This window comes from Cyprinus carpio, chromosome B4 (genome assembly GCF_018340385.1).
Source record: "Cyprinus carpio isolate SPL01 chromosome B4, ASM1834038v1, whole genome shotgun sequence".
NCBI lineage: Eukaryota > Metazoa > Chordata > Actinopteri > Cypriniformes > Cyprinidae > Cyprinus > Cyprinus carpio.
In genome coordinates this window covers 20,679,421-20,706,530 of record NC_056600.1, presented here as the reverse complement: position 1 = coordinate 20,706,530, position 27,110 = coordinate 20,679,421, and the positions used below count along the sequence as shown (strand labels likewise).

Here is a 27,110-nt window from a genome sequence, read left to right as displayed (position 1 = left end):
TTTCCTCTTTTTCATAAACTTACAAGAGTTAAAGAAAATTAAACAAATTTAATTTTCTTGTAACTCAAGGTATTGAATCTGATGTTTATTTTTCAAACTTGTCTGAATATTTTCCAATATTCCATTATTCTGTAATTAGGGTTAACAGGGTTAAACTCTCAAAAGAAATACAGCAAAATAATTGTTTTTTATTGATCGATTAAATGACAGTCCTTCTACATGGCACTGCTTAAGACTAAACAAATTATATTTATTTTAGATCATCTTTCTGGTCTGTCTATGATGTGGAATCACAAGACATGACAACCCAAGCATGAAAAGTGAGTATTTGTGTTTTTCTGTTACCTATAGAACTATTACACTTCAAACTTTTCTAACTATTACACTTAAAGCCACACATTTCACAGTACATACTGTACATAGATACGCATTTCTTTTGTGTATGTCTCTAAACAATAGTTAGGTAAACAAGTTACAGCTGATAAGTAGTTTTAAGTGAAAGATACACTGTTAGAAATTACCAGCATTTCACAATAATTAACAGTATTCTTTTACAGTAACTTGTTGTAATTAAGTTTCCCTGTAATATCCCAATGAATACCTGTAAAAACTACAGTATCCTTGGATTTTACAGCATTTAACTCTTATTTTACAGTAAAATCTTGCAATCTAAAACCTGCTGTTATATCACAACAAGGTCTGTAATATCACAGCAACACAGTGAAAAAAATTAAGGATTTCACAGCATTAAACAGTATTATTACAGTAAAATATTGTATTGAAATATGCCCTGGGAAGTCAGATGACATAGCCGAACTGTTTTGAACCATAGACTGTATAAAAGCATGGACGTAGTGTCCGTGACGTCACCCATAGACTCTTCAAGAGCGAAAAGGTGGGAGCTGGTTGCTGAAGTCACGCCCAGCTAGCGCGACGGCATTGTCAGCAGCGGCAATCCACCTGTCACTCACGTGGCCACACCCTTAATTATGCAGAACTTTAAGGCTTAATATAATTTAAACGGATGAGTTATAAAAAAATTCACCCCCCTCACAGTTGTCATGAAGGGCAAAATTAGCTATATAGACCAAAATCATGTTTTGCACCAGGCTGTAAACATGTTTTTTCTTTCTGCTGTAAAGTTGGGCATTTTAACATGGGGAGTCTATGGACTGACTCCCTTTTGCAGCCAGCCTCAAGCGGCCAGTTGATGAATTGCAGTTTTAGTCACTTCCTTGTTGGCTTCACGAGAAAGAGCGCGAGGTTGCCGCTCGTTTTGAACTGAAGGCGCCGTCGTGTCCCTCTTCTATTCCGGGCTGAATGGAGAAGGTGAGCAGCATGCATGTTTGCAGCACTTACACCCATGTTATTTTAATATAATTATAATATTTACTTTCAAATAAACGTTTATCGCATGACACAGTTCACATTTTGTTAGAAAGTGCCCGGAATTGTTGAAAGTTCTCTCACAGCATTTGCTAATAGTAGTTATGTTAGTAATGACGAGAGTTTCGCTATAATTTTGTATGTCACTCTTACCGTTTAGACAACTTTGGTGTTTGTAAAATTTATAAAACCAATGATGGGACAAACATTACTATTTATTTGTGCACATTTCTGTAATTAGTCAAGGTTATCATAGATTAGCAGGGCTAACCGTTAGCTGTTTGACTTTAATAACTTAGTGATTCAAACGGTCCATGAAAAAATATTTTTCCAGCGGATATCCTAGTTACAACATGACTGAGCTGACTGGAGTAAGTTAGTCTCATGTCGTGTTCGACAACTGGAGGGTTTCAACACTAGGGTTCCCACTTGTCCTGATATGAATGAATAATAATTGTAAAAGTTGTAAATGCACTTTATATTGAGTGAGCAATCTCAAAGTGCAACAGAAAAAAAAAACACACTATATATATATATATATATATATATATATATATATATATATATATCTATATATATATATATATATATATATATACCACTATCTTTTTTGACATACGGCTAAAATTAAATTACACTGATCAATGATCATAATCTGCATTCAAACTGAAATTCTTATTGTTGGTTGCCTTTGTGTAATTTCTCCTTTTTCTTTCCTTTTCTTTTCTTTCCAGGTCATCAGAGGGCGAGGCTAACCATCCTGTTCAGTGTCAGGCTAAGAGTGAGGAGAAATAGATTAGGTAGGTGACTAGTTAACATGCACCACAATGTTCAACTGTAAATTCGTTGGCTGTGAGCATGTCTGAGAATGTGTGTAACTATGTTCAGCACACAAAACTGCATAGCAATGCCCCCAATTATCACTACCAGTGTGGGGTGCCTGACTGCTCACGGAGGTACAGAAAACACACGGGACTGCAAATTCATATGTATAGGCAGCATAGGTCCTACCTGCAGGCTGCTGGGCCTATACTGCCTGACACATCAGCTCTACCACCTGACACATCAGCTCTACCACCTGACACACCCTTGAAATGTCTGCTTGAGGCTTGTGCATTTAAGTGTGACACTTTGGCCTCTCTTATTAAGCATTTGAAGATGCACATAAGGGAAGGAATGGTAACTAGATGTCCATTTAGAGGTTGTGATTGCACGTTCACACACATGATGACTTTTGCTTCACATATTTCCAGAAAACATAGGTGTGCAGAGGATTCAGTTTTAGATAACCTTGTTTTAGACAAGTCTATTGCTACAGAGCCGTTGCCAGGGCCCAGTTAGTCATATTCAGAGGCTGCCGAGGAACATAATGAACCACAAATGCCATTAGCTGTCGACAAAAACCTATTTTTACAGAACCTTACACTTTTCTACCTGAAATTGCCATCTAAGCTACTCTTACCAGCAAGCACCATTCAAACCATTATTGATGGCTTTCAAAGTGCTCATGAACTTGGCCTGTCCAATTCCCTAAACATTCTGGGTGAGAAACTAAAAGAACTCAGAATCCCTCAGGCCACTATAAGCAGCATCACTGAGGAAATGAACAGAGATGATCTACTCACACTCTATAACAGGGGAATGCTCAGTACAGATGCAAATAGGAAGGCTGCTTTTAAAGAGTGTTTTAACTATGTTCATACAGTTCCTTTGCTCTTGGGTAATGATGAAAATGACAAAGAATATTTTGCTCAGTATGTTCCTATACATGAGACATTGGTGACACTTTTCACAAATGAGTCTCTACGTGAACAGTATACCATGACACGTTTGCAGCCATCCACTGATGCTGTCTATCAGGATGTCAAGGATGGAGAAGGCTTTCAAAGTAATCCAATGTTGAAAGCTGACCCTTCTTCACTTGGTTTAATACTGTACCAAGATGCCTTTGAGGTTGTCAACCCCCTGGGCTCAGGGAAAAAAAAGCACAAGGTTTTAGCGGTTTACCTAACTCTGACTGACATCTTGCCTCACAATAGATTGTCTATTGATCAGATGCAACTTGTTCTCTTATGTAGGGAACAGGACTTTAAGTATTTTGGGGTAAATAAAGTTTTTGCTCCCCTGAGAGGTGTAGTCACATCTGATGGCATTGTACTAAAGGGCTCTTTGGTTGCCATTGCAGGAGACAACCTGGGATCCCATTCTATTGGGGGATTCTTGGAGAACTTCAGTCGGTCTACTTATTTTTGTCGTTACTGTGAGGTGTGTAGAGATGATTTCCTGACTAATGCTATATCGTGTGGTACCAAAAGAACAGCCCAATCATACGCAAGTAATTTGCAAGAGCAGGAAACTACTGCCACTGACTCTGTATGCGGCATCAAGTTTGACTCTCCTTTCAATCAGCTTTCACATTTCCATGTTTGCCAGCCTGTGCCAGAAAATTGCACAATTTTAAGAATTTGTGCAAAACTCTAGCAGAGAGGCACCAACTTCTACAAGCATACTTGAGTGCAGGAAACTTGTTCCCTCCACTTGTACTAGCAGAAAAGGGGACTGATTTTCATGTTGACGATTACAATGACAGGATCAGGGCATCTGTAGCCAGTTGTCCATTCCAGTTACAGTCGGCAGTGGCTTTTAACTATGTTACAGTCAAAGGCACAGATTACAGAAGGGGGATGTACATTTTACTAGAGAACAGTGATGAAGGGCTTCTTATGGGGAAGATTATGCTAGTTATTGTTGTTCATAATTCGGTCTATTTTGTCTGAGAGAAACATACTTTTGTAAAGTTATGTGACACAGGTGTGTACTGTGACCTAGGAGTGGCCCAAGACAATTATGTGTGCATTAAGCAGGAAGATCTACTGGACTACTATCCTCTTTCAGCATACAATGTGTATGATCAGTCCCTTATTGCTCTCCACCATTCTTTTCCAGAGACAGTATGAGCAGGGAGGAAAGTAAGGATACAGGATACGTGAGGAGAGACGTGAGTAGTAGAGCAGGCTATGTAGTCATAGCAAACAAAGTTTTTTTTGTTGTTGTTTTTTGTTAGCCTTGAATAAAGTTGATTTTGTCATTAATTTGCTTTGTTGATTGAACAGACTATAGTAGGAAATATGCATACAGTGTAGGGATGGCAAAAATGAGAAATTACAGTGTTTCATGATTCACTACTTAATGAGACTAGGCCAAGGAAGCAGTGTGGTCATACTTGCCTGATCTCCCTGATGACCTTCTTTCCACCATGCTGGATGAGCTTGGGGTCGAGTCTATTGAAGATCTGACCTTGGTGGAGGAGAGGGATCTGGTGAAATACCTCAAACCTATCCAAAGTCGGAAGTTAATGAAGGGCATCAAGGACGGTAAATTCATCTGTTCACCCATTACACTTTTCACTCTTTCATGTCACTGAACTAGGGCCTTAGAACATTTGCACAACTGGTAGACAATATACTTTGCATGTAGTCCCAAGCTCACACATTGGTTACCTGTCAAATACTATTGGATGAAGTGATTAATCTCAGGTGTGCAGCACAGCTTATAGACCTTATTCATGTGTGTGGCATTTGTTCAGTGTGACGTAATGGGTTGGGGAAATGTATAATAGGCATAAAAAATAATAATTGGAATTACAAACTCATCAAAACTGGGCTGTTTTTCACTGCTGTTGTTTTCACATCTGGAAATACATAGAAGTGAATGCAGCTGATGCTTATTACTTTCATGCATTTCCAAACTTAATAACAATAGCAGTGAAAAACAATCAAACCCTTTTATGATGAGTTTGTAATTCCAATAGTGTATTGGCCTGTTATTTTAACTATTGTTTTTTAAGTGGCATTATCAGAGCAATCTTTTTAACATGAGTCAATGGACACTTCTGCGTTCTCCCAACCCATTATGTCACATTTGAACAAATGGCACTCGCGTGAATAAATTCGAATTGCTTCATCCAATAGTGCTGACAGGAAACCAATGTGTGAGCTTCCTCCAGGAAGTACTGGAGCAGGACTACAGTTAAGCACACAGTCTATTGACCCATAGCCCTACATCTTGCCCTATCTTAATTAATAAATTGTTTGTGTGCCTTCTAGGACTTGTTACTGTTAATATGGAGTTTGTCTCTGCTCCTGATCCAAGTGCTCCAAGTTCCCCAACTCCATGTTCTCCAAACGCAACATTCCAGCCTCCAAATCAGCTGTTGCCCAGCCCTCCAAGCACTGCCCCAAGCACGTCAAGAGCTTCACAGCCTGGCGTACCATGGCATGTTGATTTTCGTCTCAACTGGGACCAGGTGTCATCAGCCATTCGACTTAGAGTGGAAAAAGAAGAAAGACCATTGCCAGACGAGAGAAAGGCCTTCGTGGTCGTGCTCGTGGACCAAATGATGCAGCACGACCGCAACCCAACCAGAGCCATGTGCCACAGCGTTGTGAGAAACATTGTCAGGTAGGGATGGGACTATTATCAATATTAGCTTTCAGTTAATCCCCAGCCCCACCCCCTTCAACTGTTTGCAACTTTCACTGATTCATTCCCTGCACCTATGATGTAACAAGGGTGCAAAAGTGAAGACTTTGTAAACATGGTTTTTTTAAACAGAGCTAGTATATTCAAGAAAACCATACTAATTGACATGTTTTAATGAAGTTCTTGTTCTGCCTGATGTTTTTTTTTTAAGCGTGGTTCTTTCCTTTAAGTAATCCTTACATTAGCTGTACGCTTCTGTCATAAGTGCCACAATGGTGACGTGTTTTATAATTATCCCACCCACATTTTCAGGAGCCATCAAAAATCATTTGGCGACATTGGCAAGCACGGTGATACTGCTGGAGACGGATGTCACTCTCTTCTGCAACAAGTAAAAACGAGAGTGGAGTACAAAAATAGGAATAATACTCTTGCTCAACGCCGCAGAGAAAGAAGACCGTGCACAGGAATGGAAGGAGAGGCCAGACTGGCAAGAGGTCCTGTTGACCAATACGGGTATGTGGCAATATGTATGTGGCAATATACATGTAAAGTCTGTCAATATTTGTTTGAAAGCATTGTATATGACCATGAATAACCCTGAAACAAGACAAAACATACTTTTCTCTTGACTACTTTAATGACACTTTGACATGGACCCTTTTCACAGCAATCATGTTGCGATGTTAATAATGTAGTAAACACCTGTGTAATTACCTGTGATTATGGCCTTGTTCCATTTAGGACTTAGCTGAGCCAGGGCGCTGATATTGCGCATAGTGGCTCTCTGGCATGCATGGTTGTGGTACACTAAATACCTTGACCTTAAAGGGATATTCCACCATTTGGGGAATTAAGCTAATTTTCCACCTCCCCTCAAGTAAAACAATTGATTTTTAACTTTCTCCCATTCATCCAGTCGTTCCCTGAGTTTGGCGATACCACGTATAGCTCCAGCCTAGCATAGATCATTGGATCGGATTAGACCATTAGCATCTCGCCCGCAAAGTGACTGAGATTTCCGGAATTTGTCCGATTTAAAAGTTGTCTCTTCTCAAATTAGAACGTGCAATAAAACTAACGGAAAATGAAATGTGGCGATTTTCTAGGCTGATTTGACATGGAACTATACTCTCATTCTGGTGTAATAATCAAGGAACGTTGCAAACGTACCATGAGCGCAGTGATATCACGCAGCATGTGAAAATAGTCCCCGTAGAATGCAACGTTTGCAACGTTCCTTGATTAATTCCGGAAATCTTAGTCACTTTGCGGGCGAGATGCTAATGGTCTAATCCGATCCAATGATCTATGCTAGGCTGGAGCTATACGTGGTATCGCCAGATTCAGGAAACTGCTGGATGAACGGGAGAAAGGTAAAAATCAATTGTTTTACTCGAGGGGAGGTGGAAAATTAGCTTAATTCCCCAAATGGTGGAATATCCCTTTAATTAGTTTGATAAAATACACCTGTGTTTACAACACTATTACACTGTAACATAACTTCTGTGGGATGGGTCTATTTAGACAGTCACAACAGGGAATCAAACTGCTGACCTTAGACTTTAGTAATTGGTCTAAATTAGAGATCTGAACACTGTGTGTGTTGGGCGGCTACAAGACCAAATTGTTACTTGGGTACTAACAATACATTTGTATGTCTGTATACACAGAGGAAGGAATGAGTGGGGCAGAGAGAGCAGAACCAATGATGGAAAAGACATACTTCATCCTGCGGAAATACCTTAACAAAGTGCCTGCTGCAGCGATGTCTGAGATCAAACAGGAACGGCCATTTCAGAAATGCCTATTCTCACACTTTGGCCTCCTGACGGACGTCAATGTCCTTCAGAAGCTACAGGAGGCAATTAGTCAACGAGGACAGACCATCCTGGATTACTGTGCAACACTGGACAACCCCAAGATCCGTGATGTTCTGGTCTGCTATGATCCAGACTCTGACAAGGCTGCCTGCATTCTGCTGCTCCTTATGTTGTACTTCAAAGAGCCGAAATACATTAAGATGATTTAAGTTTATTTAATAAAATATATAAAAATAAAAAAAATTCAAAACAATATAAACACAATACAAACATTTACCTGGCATGATTTACTACCTCTGACCAATGAACAATATTTATCCTTTGTCCTAAATCCATGCTATTGTGTGTTAACTATGTTACAGCCATGTGCCACTGCTGTGGACGTCAATACTGCAGAACTCCCCAGCACCCCCTGGTTGATCATTCAAGGTAATGTTACATTTACATTTACATTTACATTTAGTCATTTAGCAGATGCTTTTATCCAAAGCAACTTACAAATGAGAACAATGGAAGCAATCAAAAACAACAAAAGAGCAATGATATATAAGTGCTATAACAAGTCTCAGTTAGCCTAAACACAGTATACGTAGCAAGGGCTTTTAAATAATATAATAAATAAAAAGAAAACAGATAGAATAGAAAAAGAATAGAGCAAGCTAGTGATAGAAGTCTTTTTTATAATTGTATAATAAATGAAAAGAAAAATAGATAGGATACAAAAAGATTAGAAAGGTAGTTACATTTTTTTTTTTTATTTTTTAATAGAATTACAGATGGTAGACAACCAAAATGAGTAATGCCGCGGCGTTAACTGCAAATCAGTCGCGTGTTAAAATCATTCGCGAAACTACCGCCAGGTGGCGCAAAGGGACAGATTGCGAACTGAATGTAATTGTAAAATGAAAGGAAGACAAAAAAACAACAATAACATTATAATATACATTATAACATCCTTAAAAGCCATTAAAAATAGGATAGTCTTAGGCTACAGTCTACTTATCAAAAAATAAAAAAAAAACTTTACACAAAGCCTCTTATGCATGCTATTGTTTTTAAACAGTCATTATATATATATATATATATATATATATATATATATATATATTTATATATATATATATATATATATATATATACGGATTAAAATGTTTTCATTTCGGTTCATTCTTGGTTTAATAATAATAATAATAATAATAATAATAATCTTCAGGTTCCATTTGCAGAGCGAAATGAGAACGGTCCAGCATTTACAAATAATTCTTATTAACTCTGTTATTATTCTTGATTTTTCAAACTGCTAACACTTTGCATTTTTGAATTGTGCCTTTACTGTGTGACCAATAATTGTGAATTGTGACTTTGATCGCGCTGGTGCCTCACGCGCACATATTCATTGGAAAACAGCAGTCGTTCACCGAGCCATGCGGCGCGAGCGAGCAGCGGGCCATTTTTGGCATAATTTTGCTAATTATGATTTTTTTTTTTTCGTCGATACTGAAACACGTGTGAAATCCAAAGCCTATTTTACCTAATGAATAAGAGTTTAGCTTCAAATGGGCAACATGTTTGGATTTGTCCCTAAAAGTGAAAAGTGAAGGGAACTAAAAATGTCCTTGGTACATTAGCCTTTAGCATTATTAGGCCTGCCGTTATTATTTCTGAATGTAATAAAATGCAACTCTCACAAATGTAATTTATTTTTTAGCGGGTTTGTGTATGTTTTTCGTGTATGTTTTTATCCAGCTTTATTTTTCCATTGCATCTAAAAATGACTTTGTGCATCACATTCACTTCGTGAACAAACAAATATAACTTCAGATCTCCCTCCTGCGATGCTCAGCTGTGGACGATTTCAAAATGTTTGATATAAAAAAATCTAATTATATTGTTAGTTTTATGCTAACATGCACTCAAGTCTTCGGATACTATACAAGATACAAGTTCATTTAGGCTAGCATGCACTGTGACATTTTACCGTTTCAACTTATAAACTCCTTGAGATTTTAAAGTCAGTTTAATAGTATTGAAATTCAAGTTGAATCTCGAAAAAAAAAAAAAAAAAAAAAATTATTTCTATGAATTAATAAGTTAGCATGACTTTTTCATCATAGCATTTTTTACGAGCTGTATTCGTTTTCTGAAACCAAGCACCCACTTTTTAAATTTATGAATGCTCGCATATCTCCTACAACCTACAAATAAAGGCTAATAGAGGTTCTTTCTTTAATTATTTATTTATAATGTTTATTCTTGAAGAAAATAAGGATTTATTCTTTAATAAAATAAGGGATCCAAATATTTGTAATGTACAATAATATAGGCCTATATCTGCCTGCAGTTAAAAAGATTATATTTGTTTTGATTCATCCATTTATGTTACAATTAGCCTATTCTAAAAAATAAAAATAAATAATGTCATAAAAAATGCCATCGGTCTGAATAAATTTTACCATTAAAGAATTGGGGTAGTAATTTAGGAGGTTAAAATACAGTGAAATTACAAATGGTCTATGAAACATCTGATGCATTTTTTAAACAATGGCACTTAAAGTTTTCAACTAAAATAATACTATTTCAACCATATAGCCTGTATAAATAAATAAAATGCATACTTTTCAGTGAACGAACACTGAGAGTGTAGGTTGCTTCTGGTGTTTGGATTTGTACTTCAATATAATGAGCTCCAAGTTTAAGCATAGCCTACACTAGTTGGAATTTTTTTTTTTTTTTTTTTTTTCTTACTCTCTATTTAACAGCATTAACTTACAATGAAATACGTCTTCCTTCAGGCAGACTGAATGTTTTCCTGCCTTTCTAAATGTTGGGTTAGTTTGCGCGAGTCCCGCGCGCTGTGAAGCGGGAGCAGCTGACGGAGGATTCCGCCTGGTCTTAAAGCCTTCCGCAAACGCCTACGTACACAAATAACAATGATTTTGGCAAAAAATAATGATTAATTATCAATTGATAATTTGTTATTATTTTGGTCTAGTGAAAATAATAATATGGGCTGCGGGAAAATAATGAATAAAAATAGAAGGGCTGCTGTGAGTGCAGGCATGTTTCAACCCCAGTAACAACACACCGTTCCTCACAGCCAAAAAAAAAAGACCGAGTTTAGTTCAGCTGGAGGGGGCTGGGGGTAGTTCTGTATGGCTTGTGGGGGTCGAGATAAAGGTGTGAATCTCTTGCTCTTTCAAATGGACAGTCTTATGAGGGTTTCAAACTTGCAGAACAGGTTTTAGGACAACTTTAAAGAAAGGTTTGATCACTTCAAATGTTGACTACTGTATAGCGCAATAAAGTTTATTAGTTTATTATAACTTAATTTCAGAGGAAGTTGCCTTAACTTAAAAAAAAATAAAATAAAAAAAAAAAAAAACTGTAGCATTAGGGCTGGGCGATAGGCCTATGGCCTAAAAAAAAATCCCCGATTTTCCGATTTACAATTTAATCCGTTTTACGTTTTTTTTTTTTTTTTTTTTGCCTCCCTACTTAAAATCAATATTCAAATGACAAAGAAATTGTTCAAAACAAGTTTTAATATAAAAATATATTATTTTTTAATACTAGCCCATCATGCCATCCACTCAGTGTTAAAGAGCTGTTCAGATTAAAATTGGCAGCTCCGCAGTGAGTCAGTGTCATGGACGGAGGACAGACCAAGTGTAGGCCTAAATCAGTTTTCTAGTCTATATTTTCATCTCGTTATGCCACTGGTTTAGGTTATGTATTTATTTTTTTGTTTATTTCTTATATCAATTATTTGTAAATATAGCAGACACTGTCTAACCGTGTCTACACCGGACGGCCTTGTTCATATAGGGCGAAACATCTCTCTCACCCGGATCCGCAGTACAGTAGGCCTATGTGTGAGCGGAGTGGAGCAGCAAACAATTTCCCTCCGCGCTCCGAGCATTTAATAATCACTAAGCTCCGCGTTCATTGATACCAGAAACACTGCTCCGCCTTCACTCCGTGCACTAAAGTTGAAATGTTATGTTCATAATAGCTTATAAAAATAAAATAAAAATAAATAAATAAATAAAATTACAGGAGAGTTTCAAGGGGAATAGGCTATTGTGTGCAAACTTTTTGTACCAAACGCCAAACTAATAAAATTGTCAGCATTAAAAGGTATAATTGCTGCTTTCTGCTGTGGCAAATTTTGTTTTGTGATGAAAATAACAGTTTTACATTTTCGTCAGTTTATTTTATCTACAGATCAATGCATTTGTTACAGATTTCTGCTCATTCAAAATCAGATACAGATGAAGTAGCCTACTGTAAGATTACATTTGTTTGAATGCATTATTGCGACAGCGATTACGTGTGAATGTGCTGTATCTGTTTTTAAATCATGCTTTAACCCGAAAATAATCAGTAAAAGGAAGACAAATTCCTTGAGAACTAGCCTGTAACATCCCGCTCGACTATTGCCGTCATTATAGTCTTCTGATCGGAGAGATTATGTGTATCAAGCTATAGCTAAATATGTTTATCATGTGAATTCTTGCTAAATATTCAGTTATATTACGGGCTGTTGGCATGAATTGTACTCGTGATGGAGCGGTGCTGGAGCGAGTGAAAACCACGACGCTCCTGACTTTTAAAAAATCCGCTCCTCTTCAGTCAGAATCACTCCGCTCCGCACATACTCTGTTCGGCAGCGTGTCTCAAACGTGCGGGGAGGGTTGAGCCCAATCATTCTCAAAACATAAAATATTTTTATTTTTTTTATTTATCAATTTTCGTTTTTGTGTTTCAGAGGAAAAATCAGTGTTAAGGCATCTCTCCATTACAGACCGTTCTGAAGGAAGAATTTATGCAAACGTGTATAAAATTCTTTAAAAACTTTAACAGAGATGTCTAGATGGTATTTAATAGGTCTGCTTCCCACGTACGATTTTTGTAGTTACTAGTCGTTCATTTGTCATTATTCAACTAATCGCAAATTTATATTAAATTTACAAATATAATCCAGCCTTAATATATTCCACGCTCAAGAACATGCATTAAGTTCGTCACAAAGCACAGGCAGAAGTAGCCTAATAATTATGAAAAAGGAGACATTTTAATTATTTATTAATAAACAAATGTTTTCTTGTCGGCTGCAAAAGATGAAATTCACAGTGCTGACTCTCTCCACATGGACGCGCCATTAAACAGAAATACAACCTTCACAGATTACATAATGCTTTCGTTTTTGAATTGATTCGTTTAAAAGACATTTCAAGCTTTCTGTAGATATATTTCTCATGTATGTGAGACGCCACAATTTTCAGTTATTTCATTATTAGGAAAAAAATTACGTGATCGAGAGGGCGCCTCCCTGTCATGAATGCGCATTAATAATTTTTGCACAAACACTTGAATATAAATAATAATTCACATTTTGCATATGCAAAATAATTTTTTACATGCAATTATCCAAAATAAAACCAAACAAGATTTGTAATGAAGATAAAATATGTAGAAAAATAAGAATAAATGCTGCGTGCACTCAGCATCATGCAGAGCAAATCTTGCACTGATATTTTACGGAATATTATACAAACCTGCATTTAAATGCGGCTGCAATTTATTTATTTATTTAATTTATTTATTTATTTATTTATTTTTACTTTACTTAAATTATATGAAAGCAAGTAAAGAAGACTCCATTTAAAATCACTGAAGGTGTCAATTAGTAAAGCTCTTTTTTTTTTTTTTTTACATCGTGTGCACTTTGTTGATAAGTGAGGACGTTTTATTAATCCATCCATTCTTTAGAGTTGCAATGATTTAGTTAAATCGTGCAGGTTTAATTTATTCGTTTCTTGTTTTAATAAGGCCTAAATAATGGGAGCGAAAATAAAAATATACTAACAATTCACAAAAAAAAAAAAAAATATAATATTATATTATTAATTCATATTATATAAATAATACTGCACACTATTTAAATGTGTCTAATCTAAAATATGGTGTAGAGAAAATATAAGCACAGGCTCATAGGCTTGACATTTATCCTGCTTGAATTCATTCTAAGAAACGCACATATCTTCATAAGGACTAAACTTTCATCTGTGAATATTAAATATTTTTTCTTACATTTTCCCCGACTGCAATCAAATATAACACTTCGGTGAGGCAAAGCTGTCGTCTATTTGCGAAAATGTGCTTTGATGCGCTTGTTTGAAAACCTGTGATTAAAGCGCCACTCAGCAGCCAAAAGCTGCAAATGCACTTTGCAGACGCCGCGGTGGCGGTACGAGCGGCGGTAGAAACAACGTTTTGGATGTCCACCTACTGTAGAATAGTGAGGGAAAAAGTTAGAGGGTCAAATAAAGATGGAAGAGATGTGTTTTAAGCCGATTCTTGAAGATGGCTAAGGACTCAGCTGCTCGGATTGAGTTGGGCAGGTCATTCCACCAGGAGGGAACATTTAATTTAATTAGTAGCCAGTGCAAATTGATAAATAGAGGTGTGACGTGTATTCTTTTCGGCTCATTAAAAATTAATCTTGCTGCCGCGTTTTGGATTAATTGTAAAGGCTTGATAGAACTGGCTGGAAGACCTGCCAAGAGAGCGTTGCAATAGTCTAGCCTGGACAGAACAAGAGCTTGAACAAGGAGTTGTGCAGCATGTTCGGAAAGAAAAGGGCCTGATCTTCTTAATGTTGAATAAAGCAAATCTGCAGGAATGGACAGTTTTTTAGCAATGTGGTCTGAGAAAGGTTGCTGATCATCAATCATAACTCCAAGGTTTCCTAGCTGTTTTTGAAGGAGGAATGGTTGATGTGCCTAACTTGATGGTGAAATTTTGATGAAACGATGGGTTTGCTGGAACCACAAGCAGTTCTGTCTTGGCAAGGTTGAGTTGAAGGTGATGGTCCTTCATCCAGCAAGAAATGTCTGTTAGATAAGCTGAGATGCGAGCAGCTACCGATGGATCATCAGGATGGAATGATAGGTAGAGTTGAGTGTCATCAGCATAGCAATGGTATGAAAAGCCATGTTTCTGAATGACAGAACCTAATGATGCCATGTAGACAGAGAAGAGAAGTGGTCCAAGAACTGGGCCCTGAGGCACCCCAGTAGTTAGATGTTGCGACTTGGACACCTCACCTCTCCAAGATACTTTGAAGGACCTATCTGATAGGTAAGACTCAAACCACTGGAGTGCGGTTCCTGAGATGCCCTTTGTCAGTAGGGTTGACAGGAGGATCTGGTGATTAACCGTGTCAAAGGAGTGGAGTTATACGAGCCTGTCTAAATGATGAGGGGAAAACACCTGTATGAAGGGATGTGTTAATGATGTGAGTGAGTGCAGGTACAACTGCAGGAGAAATGGCTTGAAGGAGATGAGATGGAATAGGATCAAGTGGACAAGTAGTAGGATGATTAGAAAGGATGAGTTTGGAGACTTCTGCCTCAGAGAGTGAAGAGAAGGATGTGAATAAGTGTATGTTTGTTTTGTGTGAGATGTGCTTGATGGATTGTGGTGTGGAAAATTGAGCACTGATGTTTGTAATTTTATTAATGAAAAACGTGGCAAAGTCGTCAGCTATTAGAGATGGAGGAGGAGGACAAAGGAGTGAGGAAAATGTTTTAAAAAGCATGCGAGAGTTAGACGAATTGTTAATTTTGTTATGCTAGTAAGTCTTTTTAGCAGTGGAGACATTAGCAGAAAAGGAAGAGAGGAGTGACTCATACACATTAAGGTCAGTAGTATTTTTGGATTTGCACCACAACCTTTCAGCAGCTCTAAGCTTAGAACGATGTTCGCGTAGAACATCAGATAAACCAAGGGGCTGAAGGGGTGGTACGGGCTGGCCTGGAAGACAAGGGGCAAACAGTGTCTAAACAAGATGTAAGAGTGGAGCAGAAAGTATCAGTAGCACTGTTAGCATCAAAAGATGCTAACAGTTTAGGGGAAGGAAGCGAAGATGAAACCATTGCAGATAGCCGGGAGGGTGAGAGTGAGCGTAGGTTACGTCGAAAGATGACATGTGGAGGAGTAAATGATGTGTCAGGAACCATGTTGAGGTTAAGAGTGAGGAGGAAGTGCTCGGAGGTGTGCAGTGGAGTAACCAGTACATGATCAGTGGAGCAGTGTCGTGTGTAAATAAGGTCCAGTTGGTTGCCTGATTTGTGAGTAGCAGTAGTTGACACTCGGTTGAGATCAAAAGAGGCAAGCAGAGTGTGGAAGGTCAGCAGATAGAGGTTTATCTAGGTGGATGTTGAAATCTCCAAGCATAACTAAGGGAGTACCATCCTCAGGAAAGGTTGAGAGCAGCACATCCTAATTCATCCAAAAAGTTACCTAGTGGTCCTGGGGGTCGATAGACAACTACAAAATGTATTTTAAGAGGGTAGGTAACAGTAACGGAATGAGATTCAAAGGAACTGTTGATACCCAAAGATGGTAAAGGATTAAATTTCCAATCATTAGAGATGAGCAGACCAGTACCTCCACCTCTTCCAGTCAAACGGGGGGAGTGGGAAAATGAGAAATTATTGGAGAGTGCTGCAGGTGTAATTTGTTTGATCCAGGTCTCTGTCAGGGCCATGAGATTTAACTTTGAATGAGTTATAATAGAAGTAATGAAATCGGCTTTGTTTACAGCAGACTGGCAATTCCAGAGACCAATAGAAAAAGAAGGTAGTGTATTAGCAGACATAGGCAAAGTGTGCAGGTTGTTAGGATTGCGCTGCCTACATTGTGTGATGCGTGGTTTGCGAGTGGTAGTGATAGTAGGGATCTGGAAACACATAGTAAGAATTAGTTATATAAACTGAAACAGAAGTGAAACAAGTAGAAGGAAAAAGGAGTAATCAAAACAATACTTATATCCCTTGCCGGTGTCCCTGCCCGGTGGAGTCGCACGGTAGAGTCGATGGTCTTTACACTCTTCGGTCTTCACACGAGGAGGGCTTAACAGGAGGGCTGCCGCGACCGCTGCCACGGTTTACTAACCTTTTTTGTATACCCGTCAGACAAAACGGTAATTGAATTCAGCTGAACACACTTTACTGTTTATCACAACAAAGGTCTAAGCAAGCGCACGACACTGACAACGTATGTGATAGAGTACGAGACCAAATGCAGCACGTCTCAACACTGTAACACTAATGAGCGGATGGTATTCAACCATCTGTTTCATATTAATGAATCCTGACTCTCTAACACATCCTGCACTCAGAGAGAAGAACTTAAAAAAAAAAAAAAAAAAAAAAAAGATAAGGACTTTTGTTTTTACGACATCCTCCAACATAAAACCCCCCCTCGGGCGCCGCGATGTCGATAACATCTCAGCCCTCGTGACATTTATTACACCTTCGAGATGATCCAGAGACACTCTCGTGAGCATCAAAGGAAAGATAAACACCCGCCCTTTAATCACAGCACGACGACATTCCAGACACACACACACACACACACACCCACACGAGCATTTCTGGCTCACACATGAACACTTTTGATAAACTACCTCTAAATGTATTAAATGTATCTCTTTATGTGCTTAGATGTCTTCACGTGATATAGTGGAATAGATATAATGTTTACTGTGTGTTTAATCAAACTTTATATGCCTGTAGTTAGGAACAACTCTGTATCTCTGTATCCCTGACTCGCAAAGTTATAGTTTATGGTGTCTGTATGATCGTAGAAACCCGACTGTGACGAATCTCAATGGCAAATTACAAAAAGATGCATTGTTTCAGAAGTACAATCTTTCTGAGGAAAAATGTGTAATTTTGTCATCGCCATAAATTAGACCAGCGGGCGGAAATCAGCAGACAAAGAAGATTTTTCCCGCCTCAGTTTCTCACACCTCATTGGTTCATAAGGTGACATAGGTGTGAACCAACCTTTCAATAAAAACAAAGGAAAACCCTTGCTCGTGGCATTCCGCCAGAGAAAGAGGGGGGTTTCCCAGTTCGCTATCGGACTTCTCAAGAAGTCCCTCCGTTTGTTCTTCTTTACTTTTTCGTTTTATCTTAGTTTTTCTTTATTGTCTTCTGATATTTGACTTCGTTCAATTGTCCTCACGAGCCAAACGAACTTAAGTCTAATCATCCTTTTGGCAAAGTTTACATTCGCGTTAACCACGAACTCACACATCACCAGCTCCGGAACGGACAACGCAGAAGCTACAACAACGGACAATTTGAGCTCAGCTACACACAAGAGCCAGATCAAAGCAAGTATTTTCTTATATCGCAACTTAAAAATTGCTGTTTAAGGTTGTCTAGGCTATTCCACTTTTGTGAAATTATCCAATGACTTGGAGTCTCTCACAAAGTTAACTGTTTGAAAATTGTCACTCTGAGATCTGCCTTCCCTCTTTCTCTCTCTCTTTCTCTCTCTCTCTCTTTCTCTTTCTCTCTCTCTCTTTCTCTTCCTCTCTATCTCATTACTATTTTCGTTTGATTATCTTGTTTAAATTGTATTGCTTGTTTTGCTATATACTCATATTTACTCTGTGTGAATTGTAGTTATGTACTCTTTAGTCCGCTTTTATTAAATACAATAATTTGCTTGAATTGAACCGTTTTATTGCTCATCAAGATCGAAGTCCCTGAATCGTGTGATCTAAGCTACAAGCTTTGTTTTCTAGGAATTACTATTCAGTAATCTAAATACTACATACACAGAAAATATTGTTCTTCCTGATCAGAAGATTAATATTTCTTGGAGTTTGTAAGAAGGGTATTTTTATTGATATTTTATAAGGGAGTCTAGCATCCAGTTCGCGGGACGAACAGATTGTCTAGATAACTTACCATTAATTCTAGTAAAGATTACCTTTAAATGATTAAATATTCCCTCTTTGGGTAATTTAATATTTGTAAGCAATAAGCACATCATATTCATAGACTCATGAATATTCACTTCATTTGAGTTAATTATTCCCCAGAAAGTGATTGTTGCTACAACACAGTAAACAAACAAGCGTTTCCTAGCAACGACGACTGCGCTAAACACTAATGAGACAAGAAATAAATACACTTACGATCTGCTTTTAACTTCCGCTGATTTAACTGCTTCTCTCAAAGGGTATTTCTGTACACTGTCTTTTATTTTATTTTTTTATTGTATGTGTAGCGTGAACCAGACAAATTAAAGATTCGATCGGGAGCCTGGTTGAAACATGAGCCGAATTCCACAGAAAGGCAGGATGTTGTAAATCAACTCCTAGCACCACAGTCTGAAGCAAGATAACTAACCAAACAACTCTTTCACAGAACAGCTTTCAACATTAACACCATTAGAACAGTTATTGACAATTTCAATTCGAAGAAGAGATTGTCTAATTTTGGGGCAAGTAATCGAAGAAATGGACAGTCTGGACCTCACATGTAAAGCCATGAGTAAACAAGATCGTTGGATTGACTTCCCCCCACCTAGCAAAATCCAGACTGAAATTCCTAAGGAGACCTGTTATACCCCTCTGGTCTTCACAGGACATATCCTTTCTCCCCAGAATGGCACAGAGAATGCCTTCCAATGCATATATGCACCCAAATGAACTCAAAAAAAGACTTCTAAATGGATATCAGTCCATTGCTCAACTCCAATAATACATGAAGCCACACATTTGATTTTAATGTTTCTAATCACTTATTGTGTATGTCTTTTTTAAATAACTCTTGAATAGCTTAAGGCATCATATTCATGTGTAGTATGTGTGTGTTCGAATATTCTTGCTTGAAAACGTTTCTGACCATCAGTTATTTGTCAAATGTATCATATTCTTGTTATAAAGAATCATGTCCAAATTATACCCTGCAAGAGCGGGAAAATTCGGACCTCGTGCTTGATAAGATAACATATGATTTATGAATGGGTGGGACAAACAATGCAACACACGAGAAAAGACAATATCTAATTGGTCAAGACAACATTTGAGGTGTGGCCAAAATGCCAGTTTAAATACTCAGGACACCATCAAATTTTGCTTTTTAGCTTTTGTCAAGCTTTTGCTATCAGTCATGCCGGCTTTTAGCTTTGCTTGTAGTTTAAGCTTTTTTAGTCATGCTTTTAGCTTTTAGCTCTCGTTTAGCTTTTGCTATCAGTCATGCCGGCTTTTAGCCTGCTTTTAGTCATGCTTTGTCATCAACTTTTAGCGTTCTTTCGAGCGCCGTTCCAGCGTGCTTCGGCCTGCACGCCTGCTGCTACTTAGCCACGATGAGAAGAAACACACCCACCTAGTCTCGTCAAACTTTACTTCTTTTTCTTTTCTGTTTGAGAGTTTCGTGTTCTGAGTTAAGTTTTGTAACGCCGTGTCTCCGAGTCTGACCTCGCGTGCCCGTCTGAAACTTCAAACCAGCCCACAACTCCTGCATCTTCAGCCAACGCCCAACCACGGGCTTCCCAAGACGTCACTTCAACGACTACTGAACTTCCAGCCAATCAGCAACTTCGGGAACCCCCTTTTCAGCGACAACAAGGGAACCCCGTTAAACAGGCAACGCAAGTAACCTCCAGACTCACATCTGTACTGGTGTTATCTAATATAATTTTAAACCTCATTGAGGAACTCAGTGCGAGGGTTAATTAAGTGATTAAATGGTTGTTCATGTCTATGCAATTTCACGTATTGCTGTAAACTTGGGATTTCACATTTTCTTTCTCTTAAACACATTCTTTCCTAACGTTCTATCCTCCTGCAACTGTGTGAATGTGTGAGTGTGTGTGCTTATGGTGTTAGATTAGTTTATATGTCTTAGATTTATCTAATAAAGCCTTATTTATATTGAAAAGAGAAGTATCTTGTGTTTTTTTGTGCTCACAAGTTAATGTCTTAAAACTGCCGATCTTGTTACTGTGCTAATTAATAGTGTTTTCACTATACTTTGGATATTAATATCCAGCGCAGATTTTATGTTAAACGGCTCGTTCATTTGAATCGCTGGCCGTTTCAGTGATCAGCCGTGAAACAGTGATTCTGTTCAAATTCCCTTTAAAATCTTAAATGATTCCCTTTGAGCTAAATTGACCTGTTTCCCTTACATATGTTACTTTGATCTAGTATCGACATTTCTAACTCATTATTTTGTTTTCATTCTAGAAATCTACATGACCACAATAAATAATAATAATTATAATTGTAATAAGAATGACATTTGTATAGCCCTTTGTATCTTAAGCAGATCGCAAAGTGCTCATAACACATAATGTTGTATCTGTTCATTTCAGGTGACATGATGAAGCCCTCTGGATGGCTTATATCCATCCAGGGACATGTCGTGATGGGCCCACACCCTTTCTTTTTACACGGAGTAGCTCTTTCTTCAGCAGCTATTACGTATTCAACCTTGAGTATCCTGCCGCTGGATCTTCGACGCTGGAGTTCATTCAAAGGTATTAGATCACATTTAATCTTGTAATTCACATTATAGTACAGGCTTCCAACTCAATGATTGTCTTGAGGTCAAAAATGTTGACAAACGAGGTACCTGAGGCTAGCCTGGTGAGACCATCCTGATCTCGCGAACTCATTCAATTTCGCTCTGCAGATCAGTCTGGGTTTCTACACTTGTTATGCTGACAAATACCTGCCAGTCCAATCACAGCTATTTATTTTGTTTTGGGGCAGGCTATGTGATGATGATTTTGAAACGTCTATTGCGAAATGCGAATGTATAGAATGAAGTAGATGAAATTTTCTTTAAAAGCAGAACAAAATGTTCTCAGGCCCTTAATTGAAAAGGATGTGTTTGTCATACTTTCAACAGGGTTTGGTTTTAATTTACCAACTGGCCAATTGCGTGAAGATGCATTTCAGTGGCGGTGCACGTTGATATGGCCTCTCATAGTAGAAAATCAACCACTTTGCCTCAGGCAAACCTAACCTGAGGCACCTTGGCTAAAAATGGCAAAAAAAAAATTATGGTGAGAGTAAGATCTAACAAGTTTGGATTATAAATCTATTAGGGTTTGATTTGGGGAAAAATCACACCAAAAAGCACACATTGATAAATCCTGTCTGCAATACATACTGTAAGTCTATTTAAAACTGAAACTATCTTTGCTTATTAACAGGTGCTTCCTGGGCATCAATCCTGAAAGAGGCTAAAAGACCAAGAAGCGGACAACAATGAACCCTCATGTAAGCACCCTTTTGAGGAAACTTATTGACTTTGAGTGGGCATCATAGTTTTTTTTTTGCAGTGGTAGTTGTCAGGCTCAGTTTTGAGTAGCCTTGTTCTTTTTTTTTTGTAATTTTTCAAGACAACTTTGCACTACAAGATTTTTACACAATGCTGTTGCGTGTGGACTCATTATAATGTTTGAGACTGAGAGGAGCGCCTGACCCCTTTACAACATTCCTTCATCGCTTTCTCCCTTGCTCTCTTATCTTGCCATGAAGGCCTCGTTCCCATCCTGTCCATTACTGTTATTGTGACACAGCTAGCTGAAAAGTTGAATTGTGAGACAGGTAGTTAAATTGCAAGTTTGCAAAATTTCTCTGCATTTTCTGCATTTTAAGATGGCTTTTATGACTAGAAAGTTAAATTTCTTGAACTCTTGAAGTTCTTGGCATCTGCTGTACCTTGAAAAATATTTATTTGTTAATAAATATGCCATTGGGCTAACGTTGACTTTACCTCAGAGTTGTTTGTTGGGAGAAGGGGGTTAATTGTACAATGATTGTAAATTCACAGTAAATGGAAGCTTCATCTGCATTACTTTTACAGTAAGTTATTGGACAATTTTAGCATGACTTCCACAGTATACATTGTAAATTCACAGTAAATTATTGTCAACTTGTACATTACTTTCACAGTACACACTGTAAAAGTACAGGGCCTTGTTGTAATGATGTACAGCAAAAGATTGTAATTCCCCAGTAATGTACTGTAATATCACAGTAATTGCTTTGTCACTGAAGCTGTGAAGTTACAGTATACAGTTGTGATTTTACAACAAAGCATTGTAATATCACAGATATAAAATTACAGTAAATTGCTGTGAGTATATTTCACAGTATATTGCTGTAATTCTTACTGTGAAAGTCATGCAAAATTTATCCAATTATTTATTGTAAATTTACAACGAAAAATTTTGTGTTTTAGGCATCTGTCTTTTAGGTCTGACCCAGAAAACAGATGTCTTAATATTCTGTTCTTCTTTTTTATGAAAACATGTGGTAAACAGTTTTTGTCCTCATCTGCATTATACCAACATGTCATAAATCCCAATAGTTAGTTAGCAAATGCAACTGTTTATTACTGAGACAAGTCACATCAGAGCTGCATTCTAGTTTATGTTGAACATGTTTCATCTACCTACATGTTTAACAGCGCTACTGTTCTAGGTCTCATTACACCGTTGTGAGATTCAAAAATAAAAACATATAATAACATAACAAAAAGAAAAAAGAACAAACTAACATTACAGCAAAAAAAAAATAAAAACAAAAAATAAAACACAAAAAATATAACGACATTAGCCTAAGGCCTAACAATTACAATTAGGTGGGAAAATAAGAAAAGAATGGTGAAACTGTGGTAAACATATTCAAACAGAAAGATTGAACAGCCATGGAAACATATAAAATTGTTCTGTTTTCAAAGAGTAAGGTAAAGAAAAACTTTGCGGTTTAAATCTCACAACAGTGTGACAAGACCTAGAAGAGTAGCGCCATTAAACATGTAGGTAGATGAAAAATTTTTCAATATAAACTAGAATGCAGCTTTCATGTGACTTATCTCAATTGCATTTGCTAACTAACTATTGGAATTTATGAAATGTTAAAACATGTTGGTATACTGTAGATAAGGATAAAAACTGCATACCAGATGTTTTCATAAAAAGAAGATCAAAATATTAAGACATCTGTTTTCTGGGTCAGACCTAAAAGACAGAAAACACCTGCATCAAATTATTGGTGTGGAGAAAATAAAAAAAGACATGAATCATTTCACCTTTCACTTAAAATGACTTATAATCTGTAAGTCGTTTACCAAACTATTGTTTAGAGACATACACAAAAGAAATGTGTATCTATGTATGTACTGTGAAATGTGCGGTTTTATGTGTAATAGTAAGAAAAGTTAAAAGTGTAATAGTTGCATACAGTAGGTAACAGGAAAAACACAACTACTCACATTATGCTTGGGTTGTTGTGTCTTGTGATTCCACATCATAGACAGACCAGAAAGATGACCTTTAATTGATCAATAAAAATAAATTATTTTGCTTTATTCCTTTTAAGAGTTTAACTCTGTTAACCCTAATTACAGAATAATGCAATATCGGAAAAGTCTGAATATAAAACATCAGATTTAATTTCTTTAGTTAGAGAATTTGTAAAAATTTTATCAAATAAATTTGTTGAATTTTCTTTAACTCTTATATAAGAATATAATATAATAAAGAATATAATAAAGAAAACAAACAGAGTGCGCTGTCTGCTGTCTTGGTCACGCGTGATCTTCATTCAGAAACACATCATTAAAATGAACTGTAACTCAGCAAATACTCAACACATAGACATGAGAGATAGATCTATAGAAAGCTTGACATGTCTACTTTTAAACTGAGCAAGTCTTATTGAAAACAAATATTCTGTGATAAAGTAATCCATATGAAAACAATGCTGTGTGCAGTCTTTCATGTCTCCCTTCATTATATTTAATGCGACCATGCCCACGCGCCGAGCGCGCTATTGATATCACAATCGTCTACATGAAGTTTGCGAACAAAGCAAAGAAAGCAGCGAGACAGTACTTCACATTTTTTAAATGTTACTGTTTGCTTCGCGCTGAGAGGAATAGTCTGAATATAAAACATCAGATTTAATTTCTTTAGTTAGAGAATTTGTAAAAATGTTATCAAATAAATTTGTTGAATTTTCTTTAACTCGTGTAGGTTTATGAATAAGAGGAAAATAATAACTAGAATGAAGAATATTAAGAAAATCTACAATAAGGATATCAAATTTCTCCAGAACCCAGTATGCTACTGTGGTTAAGAATATTTTTTTTTTGTCCAGGCAGGTTTTTGATTGAATTACTTGTTTTAAGGTGAGCAGAATGCATTAGATCAGTGCATGAACTATATGTGTGAGAGATATTTATATGTTTTGAACATATTTTCAAGTTCATTATTAAGTATGTTTCTGTTTGTAAGAACATGTTGGCATACATGAGAACAGTTTGAGAACTTGTTGGTGATTTACATGTTGTGAACTTGCAGACAACGTTCTATTTGACAGCGCTTAATGGATGAGTTTTGTAGTATTTGATATTTGTTTTATAAAGCATTTCATAAGAGGAATGTGTTGAAATGGTTTTTAACAAGTTTTAAATGTTTTAATGTTCTTGTTTAACAGTTTTATATTCAGCATACTGTAAATAAAGCAGTTAAATGAGCACATAGTATTATTTCAAATAAATTCCGTGTTTTCATAATAAAAGCATCTAAATTGTTAACAGACTATTATCTTTTATATTAAAACTTAATAAAAATGTTTAGTAACAGTTTATTTTTTAGAGTTGTTAAGCTAAATCAATGAGAGACTGGTTTAATCTTTCTACAGACTTATACTTTAGACATGTAGAACATATCCGCGTTTATGTGTAGGCTACTCAATATTAGTCAGTCGTGACTCGAATCCGACATGCAGGATCAGTGAATGAAACTGTGACCACAAACATCATCAGGTTAAATGAACAAAGAAGATATGCATTCACACAGTTTCATTTATTTGAATGTTTCACTGATATAAAATGACCCTGAGTTGTTAGAAAAGAAATGCATACTGACATCACTGCGAGATGACTTAAGGAGATGATGAACCAGTTCACTGAACTGAACTGTGTAAAAGAATCAATTTGCGGAAATGAATTGGACATTGCATCACTAACAGAGATCACAAAAAAAGGGTTTGTAAAATCACAACACAGAAGGAGCGTATATTCTGTTATAAAAATTAGAAAAAGTGTTTGTATATAAACAAATCATAATAATTAACACTTCTGTCCCCCTCATTTCTGAAATGATGGCTATGTCCCTGCAGGGCTCTGTCACAAAACTACAAATAATCTAGACTGAAGTGACAGAACCCTGACAATCTATGCATAGTGTATGGTGCAGCCAGGCAAAAACGTTTCAACCTTTCAATTTAAAAGAGTTCAAACTTATAGGGAATTTTGACAGAATAAGTGTTTTATGACTGATCTGCTCAATTGTTCAGTGATTAATTGACTGTAGCTATCAATTCTGAAAGGGATAATACTTCTTTGGCTACAGAGAATAATATTGTATCCTATTTATATATACACTATTTATTAACATAGTAATAACATGGTTGACAGTTAAAGACAACTGTAAGGCAAGTTTAAGACAATATAACATGCGATCACAAAGCAAAAGACTCTTCTCTTCAAATACAGACAAGAAGACTTTAATAATTTATTATAAAGCCCAAAGCGTACCTCCTTTTTTAAAGCCTAAAGTGTACTTTGGCCATTCGCATTCTACGACGGACTCTGCATACTGTCCACAAATACAATCACCTTTCACAAGTGATGTTGTACATGTATTGTCCGTGCGGACAATAAATCAGCCAGATGTTCCCAGACCCTCTTGATGAATGTATTTTTTTTTTACTTGTTAAAATGTTTTTGTACTTGTTTAAATTAGAGTTGCAAGTATCTTTTAATCCCCTCAGATAAGCACTTGTTTATGCAGGCATATATTGTTTTGAATTTACTGTCACTTATAATGTATCAAAACCAAATTAGTTCATGTAAAATTTTTATGTATATAGTGATTTTGTTGACATCATTGTTTTATAATTTTGTAGGTATAGTTTGCCACGTCTGATTTGGTTTTAGATGATTATTTCTGTCTGTATTTGTTTTTAGGGTTTCATGCAACCCCATCTGTTAGGAGGAGAGTTCACACACTTGGAGTTCCCCAGAAGGGTGCAACGAAAGGAGGTGGGCAAGAAGATGTTGTACCGAGACTTCACCATGACTGGCTGGTGAGGATATTACATTTGCTGTCATATTCCATCAAGATTGTGTTTGTTTGTGTAGCAAGAAATATTGCTTCCTTTATTATAAAAATCAAAACTTTGTTTTATTAAACTGCTTTCAAAACATTCAAATGGCAACAGTAGAATCCAACCATATTTATTTCTAATACATTTATGGTCTCCTCCAGGATCATTTTTTTTTTTAGGGGTTAAAATTTTTATGTTTTTAGTTGTTGTTGTTGTTGTGGTTCAGTGGTGTAAAGTATTTGAGTAAATGTAATTTGGTACTGAACTTGAGTATATTGTTGTCTACCTTGTAGTTCTACTGAATATCAAAGGTATTCAACTTTTACTCTCTACTTCACTACATTTTTGAATAGGTACAGTTGAGGTCAAAAGATTACATACACATTGCAGAATCTGCAAAATGTTAATTATTT

The 27,110-nt window shown here is 36.8% G+C and overlaps 1 protein-coding gene across 3 annotated transcripts; it reads left to right on the top strand.

Annotated features, from left to right (window-relative positions):
• Positions 1–1,196: 1,196 nt before the first annotated feature.
• LOC109102933 lies at positions 1,197–21,792 on the top strand. Of its 3 annotated transcripts, XM_042722369.1 has the most exons (7): positions 1,197–1,329; positions 2,121–2,186; positions 4,333–4,384; positions 4,586–4,760; positions 5,493–5,847; positions 6,181–6,384; positions 7,542–7,876. In XM_042722369.1, exons 3-7 carry the CDS (start codon positions 4,340–4,342, stop codon positions 7,615–7,617), a joined length of 855 nt encoding a protein of 284 aa, XP_042578303.1. In that variant the 5' UTR covers positions 1,197–1,329; positions 2,121–2,186; positions 4,333–4,339; the 3' UTR covers positions 7,618–7,876. The 3 variants fall into 3 exon arrangements, 2 of the variants coding, with proteins under 2 accessions (XP_042578303.1, XP_042578305.1); XM_042722371.1 differs by lacking the exon at positions 7,542–7,876 and adding an exon at positions 21,726–21,792 and having other exon boundaries at positions 2,121–4,384; XR_006154554.1 differs by lacking the exons at positions 5,493–5,847; positions 7,542–7,876 and having other exon boundaries at positions 2,121–4,760; positions 6,181–6,317.
• The last annotated feature ends 5,318 nt before the right edge of the window (positions 21,793–27,110 follow it).

Bases quoted from the DNA above. Each gene is read 5' to 3' on its own strand.
- LOC109102933 (XM_042722369.1), top strand. From the start codon at position 4,340: ATGAGCAGGGAGGAAAGTAAGGATACAGGATACGTGAGGAGAGAC. The intron at 5,848-6,180 runs GTAGGGATGGGA...CCACATTTTCAG, and splicing joins GTTGTGAGAAACATTGTCAG to GAGCCATCAAAAATCATTTG. The intron at 6,385-7,541 runs GTATGTGGCAAT...CTGTATACACAG, and splicing joins GGTCCTGTTGACCAATACGG to AGGAAGGAATGAGTGGGGCA.